The 7,641-nt window shown below is 39.6% G+C and overlaps 1 protein-coding gene across 1 annotated transcript; it reads right to left on the reverse strand.

Moving 5' to 3' along the window:
* Nucleotides 1-662: 662 nt before the first annotated feature.
* On the reverse strand, nucleotides 663-6,061 carry hhex (hematopoietically expressed homeobox). The gene is made up of 4 exons (XM_059948058.1): nucleotides 5,586-6,061; nucleotides 3,484-3,662; nucleotides 2,895-2,945; nucleotides 663-1,400 (listed from the first exon to the last, which is right to left on the reverse strand). Exons 1-4 carry the CDS (start codon nucleotides 5,941-5,943, stop codon nucleotides 1,158-1,160), a joined length of 831 nt encoding a protein of 276 aa, XP_059804041.1. The 5' UTR covers nucleotides 5,944-6,061; the 3' UTR covers nucleotides 663-1,157.
* Nucleotides 6,062-7,641: the final 1,580 nt, after the last annotated feature.

Below are 7,641 nucleotides of genomic sequence, written 5' to 3' on the forward strand. Positions count from 1 at the left end.
GAAAATGAGCTATATACTGAAAACAAATGGGTATTTCTGGAAACACTAGTCTAGGTATCCCAGTTAGAGAAAAATTATCAATGATGTTACCTTGTTACAATTAACACAATGCATTCCTTTCCACCATAAGCCTCCTGTTTTATTGAAGATATACATTAGTCAAAAATTTTCAAACTCTGATGCCAACAACAAAACCTCATTGCACTAATTGGTAAAATATAGTTGATTTTCATCAGCTTAATTAAGTGTTAGAGGTCCTTCCTAAAGGTGTGTGTGTGTGTGTGTGTGTGTGTGTGTGTGTGTGTGTGTGTGTGTGTGTGTGTGTGTGTGTGTGTGTGTGTGTGTGTGTGTGTGTGTGTGTGTGTGTGTGTGTGTGTTCATAAATTTATGCTTCAGTACCCGTTTCCCACTGCAGTACATTTAACAGCTGGGTCTGTGTGTGTCTCTCTCTCTTGTGTTGAGGGATGTCTTTGTACATCTCTGGATACAAAAATGCATCCAGAATCGTGCCAGAATGCATGACCTAATATAAAGACATAATATTCATTATAGATTTATGTACGGTATAAGCAGCACAAGATGAAATGTTGAACACCGGTAGTAAGTATGTATATTTGAGATAATAAAGTACACATTTGACTTGTTAAATTTTTTGTGTTACTTTCTGCATTTATTAAAGAGAGCCTTTCAACCAAACATGTATTTACATCATAATCTATACAATACTTTGGGGATATGAGGTATATAACCACAGACGAAGATGTACTGAAAGCTACCAGTAGTATACAAGGATGCATAGCCTTGTGTGGTTGTATAAATTACCCGACTCTTCGTGTATTCTCACAAATTTCTTATAAAATGAAATATTACGACAAAAGCACGTTCTATACACAAGTATTAAAATATTCTAATTTCAAAAATTATGTCCTGTACACAAATATAACAGCGTGCTATTTTGAGTTAAACACAACCCTTCATTCAATTGCGATTAAAGGCCGATACTATATTGGGCCATTCATCGAAAGGTTCTGGGCATCGCACCTTTTACATTCTTGTGGTTTTAGAAATAGATCCTACCTACCAGTCCGGTTCCCAGTAAAGTGCAAGGATAAACCGCTATCCTTCCATTCTCCAACCGAGTTAAGTCCCTATATGCTTTATTGTGCATTTGCAGAATAAGTACTCCTATCGTCATCGATATCCACCTCTTCTTCACTGTCGTCTGACACTTCCGATTCATTTTGCCGAAATGATGGGGGTGTCGGGCAGTGTGACCCGTTTAGTATAACTGCTTTATTCTGATCGAGACTCAAGCGCCTTTCCCGGCTCTTCTCACATTGGCTTTCGCCGGACTGGTCCGAATTGTCTGATTCTTCTCTTTTGCTTCCTTGAGGATTTTCCTGTTTAAATGAAAAAAAAACACCCTTTCCTATTATCACCTCGAAAATAGCAGGAGAGAGAGATGCAAGACCACGAGTTTGCAGCCGCAGACAGTCCGCAGCAGGAACATGCTGTAATTCTGTGGCTGAAAGCTCGTGGTTTATCATTTTAAGTACTCTTAGCATTACTCTTCGAAAAACACACGGGGAATTTGCTGGAACTGTGGTCTGCTTTGTGAAGAAAGCATATGTTGAGTTGAAAGCATTATTCACTCCTCCTTAAGTGCACCCAATTTCGTTTAAATCTATAATTTAAATCCAACAACTTTAATGAGAATTCGCTGGCTAGCCAGTAGGCCGAAGGGCCTGTATTGTGCTGTAGGTTTTCTATCTTTCCATGTTTCACCACCTAGATTCTTTGAAAAAAACCAAATTTAAAGACGTTTTGAAATGTTATGACCTCAGAAAAAGGATTGTGTGGCAAACTTGCTTACAGAGAGAACTGACAAATACTCATTTAATGAGCAGGCACTTTGATCGGTCTTTCTTCCAAACTAGACTAAAATAATACAAGGTCGCTAATAAGGGGGAAACAATTGAATTAAAATATTGTAACGAACACATTAAACTAGAAATTCAATGATTAATTTTCCGAAACGACAGCCCCTGTATCTGCATGAGCTGTTACTCAGAGGGTCCAGATTAAATCGTTAGTGTGGTGGGGGGGGGCATAATTTCTAACGCAGAATCAGGTTTATCATCACTGACATCTCGTGAAATTCGTTGTTTTGCTGTAACAGTACAGTGCGTGACATCAACATCAGTGTAAGTTACAAGAATTAGTATATAGCGCAAAAGACGAATAACCTTTCAGAAACTAGATGGCGGAAAAGAAGCTATTCTGAAAACTAATGCATATTTAAGGTTAAGAGACTGCAGAGGCTAGAATCCGGAGCAACACGCAAACTGCTGGAGGAACTCAGCGGGTCGAGCAGGAACCCCGATGCAATGATTTATTTTCTCCCGCCAACGCTGCTCTGCCCAGAACTCCTCCAGCAGATCATACTGCTGAAAATACAATTTACCAGGTCTATTATGTACTGTGTGCCAATAGTTCAAAAATTCGTTTACTTATATAATCGCCCAGCGAGGGAGCTATAATTTTTCATTGAATTGCGTGGATAATACGGCGATTGATCGACAAGTATTAATTGCACAAGCAATATGGAATAGTTGAAAAATTAAAAGATTCCAAAAGGGGAGGGAAACGAATCAACCAAAATCATTGATATCAGAACTACATTAGCAGCTTTTCTTGAACTCCGCGGGCTAACCCGAATTCCAACTGACTATTGTCTTTCCAATCAAGGTAAAAGTGATTAAAGAACGTTTCAAGTTGTTTTCGCACACAAAATGTAATAGGCTCTGGTATTTAAAATCCCTCATTTGTATATCATTACCATAACAACAGGGACCTCGGGCCACAAAGATTAGATGGGAGCAAAATCTCCCTACCTGCTTCAATCGCCGCCATTTAGCTCTGCGATTCTGAAACCAAGTCTTCACCTGCGAGGGGAGGGGGGAAACAAATCACTCTCAGATTCAGTAATAACCTCGTCAAGATTTCTGATGGGAATATTTGCTCAAAATCTAATGCAACCACCGGCTTTGCGGTCCATAAAGTGGGAAGTATTTTATATCATTTTTAAGAACCGTCTTTCTGCCCAGAGTTATTGCAAACGCCAGAACGAAAAAAAAATTCAATGTGATATTTATCAATATTTATCAATTGAAGCGCTGAGAAAATGAGGTACGGACATATAAACAAAAGCTGGAAAAATCCTGAAACATTAAATGATACATTAAAATTATATTATAACTACAGAAACTTCTAAATTAGTTTATTTTGCCTCCGCTTGAAATTTCTAAATCGTATCTTAAATTGTAAAAATATAAATCTAAAGTCATGAGATATCCATTATCACAACATTTACAGTATATTGTCAGAAAGACTGTGAACTCTGGTTGTAATTGTATCTGTCTATGGGACGGAGGTTACTTAAACATTGTTCCTTCAATTATTCGCCATATAGTTTTCATTTACCTGCCGCTCACTGAGTTGCAACATTTTTGCGAGTCTTTTGCGTTCAGGTGGCGATAGATACTTCTGAGTCTCAAATTTCTTTTCTAGTTCAATGGTCTGGTCGTTCGAGAATCGAACTTGTCCTCCTTTTCTTTTGTGCGGCGGCCTTTGAATAAAATGGCTCCATATCAACGGTTTTCCTGTTAGAAAAATCAGACAATAGGAATGAATAACTTAGATCACATAGTTATAATTATATCAATGGATTAAAATTGTATTTGAATTATATTTCGGCAGTTCATAATCATAAAATCAGGGTGTTTATATTTGCAATATTAAATAGAAGATCTACATTTTAAAACCTTTGATTATTTTAATCAAGTTGAAAAGGATTGTATATCCACTGAGCGGAACTTGATCTGTTTTCCAATTAGACAATGTTATAATTGTCCCTAGTTAATTTTGCTGTCATCATAAAAACTACTCAGCAAGTTTGGACAAGGACCCGAAAAACAGAGCGGGGTCTCTCTTTCTGTCTCACAATGCAACATTGATTTCATACAAGCCCAGAGGCTTGTGTGAAACTTACCAACTCAGGACCATGGCAACATTTCCGTCAATCTGTTTCCTGTTGGTCTATCTTGTTAAAGGGCTGTTATTTCCTTCTGCTTCTAGACATAAATGAGTTAAGGAAGCCGAGATAGGCTACTTACGATTTCAATGTAGCAGTTCATTTTTGTAAACATGAAGTGCTTTAAAAGATTTTGTGTAAAGACCGGTTACCTATCTAATTGAATATAATATTGACAGCGTTGTAACATAGCAAACTTTTCAGTTAACTTCAAATTATTTTTTGCATTCATATAAGTAATTCCGAAATTGCACATTAAAGGCGGAGTATAGTTCACTTTACTAATAACACAACTGGAGTGCTAATCTTACGCACGTTCAATAGATTGACTTCGGCAAGATTCAAACTACAACTAAATAAATCTTCCTAAAATTCAACTGAGCTGTTATTTTCCGCGATTTTCGCTTGCGTCAGTCTCCACTTCAATTGCTACCAAACTGCCACAAAAATAGGAAGCAACTGGTTATTTTAGCTGCCATAAAGTCATATCCCGCACAGAGGAAATGAACAATATCAGAAAAACGTATCCCGGCTATCAGAACTCGAGTGTTTCCTGTATATGTCTGTATTGAGGATGTCGATAAAATAATCAGCAATGTGCACGACTCCCGGGGAAGAGTCTGCTTCTGACTGAGAGGAAAACATTTAACAGCTCTGTAACCAGATTTACTCCTATCGAGAACTCAAGATTTCCTGTATGAACGGAAAAAAGGTCAGCCTTTCGCAGTACAGGCTGTTGAACTATTTCAAGGTGCAACTTCAACAGAGAGAGGCAGCCATCAGCGAAAGGATTTTTCTTTTAAAAACAGACCCGCTCTGCATTAATGAGCTTATGCACTTAATTATTTGAAATACTATTTAAAGTTAAGACTTACAATAACTTGAAAAGCAAGTCAAACATTTTAGGTACGGCGAAGATTTCTGACAATCTACTTCTCCCTGGGGAGCTTGCTGGTAGAATGTTTTTGTAATGTAGCAAAATACTAATATAGCTCTTTTCATTTTCGATTAATCACCTTAAAACGGTACTCGATAGCGGTGGTTAATCCAGGCAGGAAGATATTTCACATCAGTGTAAAACATTGTAATTGTAATCACATCACGGGACTATTTGCACAATGCAGCAGAGATCGGGTTTGAAAATTTGTACTTGAACCAATCATTCTATTACTCGAGAAACCACTGGGATTATCTCTGTACTGAAATTGATAATTGGATTCAATCGCATCTTCTCCTTAAATCGTAGAAGAAAAAATGGGTTCGATTGCCACAACTTTGAATATTCGAAACTCAGAGTAACTAAAGTAGTAAAGTGAATTTACTCGATGGCTGTGGTTTCTCAACACCAAGTATAAACGGAATAGCAAACAACCCGCTTCTGCTGTAAAATTTCCCTACTAGTTGGAACTTAACCAAAGCAACACAGACTTTCAGAGAACTTCATTTTACATGAGAAGTACCGCAACAAGATCAAAACTAAACAGGTTCTTACCCAGGGTGTCCTGTCTGAGGAATGCATGAGTGTAGTCGTTAACTGTCCTGGCAAAGGGGTACAAGGGTGCGGAGAAGGCGCCGCTGCCGTACGGTGTCAGGGCTGGATGGTGAAAGGCGGGGTGGATTGGAGTCGGTTCGTAGATCGGAGTCCGGTACGGAGAAGCTATGCTGGTGAAGGAGGAATTTGGGGAGGGCAGAGCCGGTCCAGGCGTCACTGGGGTCGTGTGCGGAGTTCCACTGCGCCCCAAAATGTCGTCGATGTAGAATGGGGTTGGATGCACCGCTTGCATCGGGGTCGGTGCGTAAAGCGGTAGGTTCACACTCATGGCGGAGGAGCTGGGGTGCTGGTATTGCATGGCGGCCGTTGTCCAGTGATCACTGGGACGGAGGGTTCCTTCAGCTCCGCTTGTTGTTGCCTTAGCTGGAGGTCGGAGCTACTGGAGCGGCCGGGATATTCCCACTGTGACTTCCTTAAACTTATCAAAACTCAGGCCAGCCACTGATTTCTAAGGGAGTGGGCGGGGCCAAGGGAAATGTGTCAATTTCCCTTCAATACTCGCCTGTGATTGGCTGCAGGCTCGGCGCTCTGAGGTTAATATGCTAACCCGCCGCCTGTTCCTATTGCGCAGCCGCATTGTGGGGGGTCCCACTTTCAAATGGGAGAGTCGGGTGATGAGCGTGTTGTCCCAGGTAAACGCCACCAGAGCGAGCGGTGTAGCTATCTATCGATAAAGCCAAGAGTAGAACGTATAGCGTGAGAGACCGACAAAGTACCACGACTACTTATTCCCTGAAAGTGTTATTTATGTTATTTAATATGCGAACACTAGTAACTTGTACCCGGCAAGTGTTTCCCTCTAAGGCTCACGTTTAAAGAAACAGGATAAAAGGCCTTCCAGCTCACCGAGCCCGGTCGTGTTCCAGTATCGGTTACCCCTGCTGTTGGCGGCAGCAATTGTATAAAAGTAATGATGTAGAACAAAAAAAAGGTATTACTTGAAGTAGGGTGGGCAGCCGTCCCCAGGATTTGAATTGATGCTATTCAGTATTCCTGTTCGATCTAAAATTTTGACGGATCTCACCAGGATTTCTTTTAAAACTGGGGGGGGGGGGCACGAAGTACATCACTGACCAACAGAAAATGATCCCAAAACATTGGAAATTATTTTTTATCTTTGAATCAATGCCAGTAGTTTGAACATGTTCTTTATTAGAGCTAATCATTCCATCTTGTAGGGGAAATAACCTGGCTGGCTCAAAGTAATACTGCAAATCAACATTGTTTGCTGTTCACCGAGGAGATTTTTATCAGGTTAACATTCACATTCTGGACGCTGAACGGCGATGCAGCAAATACCCTCTAACAAATTGGTTTAGGGACGGAGACTTGCACAAGCCAATCAACATTTTAAATCAGCGTTCGCACTTCTGCATTAATAGATGGCAGTATCTCCACGGGAATGTGTATTGCAAGGATCGGTTGTGAAATCGCTTGAAGTGTATAATCAAGTAGTTTTAACACCATAGGTTTCTTTTCCTTTTCGTATTTGTTCAGTTTATGCTAGGTACCTGAAAACACTAAGCTTAATTTGACAAAGAAACGTGTTAAATACCACTTGGTAGGTATGGAGAAGTAATGTTTTAAACAATCAGGCATTATTTACTGATCTTTAAAATGGTTTATTTAGTTTCATAATTTCATATGCAATATGTTAAACGTGGAAGAAAATTTACATCAAACATTATTTCCAGTATTACCACAACCCTGCGCAGATAGAAACCGATTTTCCAATATGCCAACACATTTGACGCTTGGAGGTTATTCCTAAACAGATTTGCGCGGGACTATTTCCATCCACTTCACCCTTTGGCTTCGTCCAAAATATAAAAGTACTTTACAGACTATGGGCTAAAAATGGGGATAGTATAACTCGATTTTGCTTTTCTGAGATTTCAATACTTAGGTTTCTAGTATATGACTGAAGGCAGTGCAGAAAAAAATTGACGAGTAAAACGACACAGCAATACTTGGATATTATAATCTTGTCTTTTTC

This window comes from Hypanus sabinus, chromosome 22 (genome assembly GCF_030144855.1).
Source record: "Hypanus sabinus isolate sHypSab1 chromosome 22, sHypSab1.hap1, whole genome shotgun sequence".
Lineage (NCBI taxonomy): Eukaryota > Metazoa > Chordata > Chondrichthyes > Myliobatiformes > Dasyatidae > Hypanus > Hypanus sabinus.

Excerpts from the sequence above, each read along its gene's own strand:
- hhex (XM_059948058.1), bottom strand. The coding sequence starts at position 5,943 with ATGCAATACCAGCACCCCAGCTCCTCCGCCATGAGTGTGAACCTACCG. Across the intron at positions 3,663-5,585 it reads CCTCAGACAGGACACCCTGG|GAAAACCGTTGATATGGAGC; the intron begins GTAAGAACCTGT and ends TTTTTCTAACAG. Across the intron at positions 2,946-3,483 it reads TGCAACTCAGTGAGCGGCAG|GTGAAGACTTGGTTTCAGAA; the intron begins GTAAATGAAAAC and ends CTCCCCTCGCAG.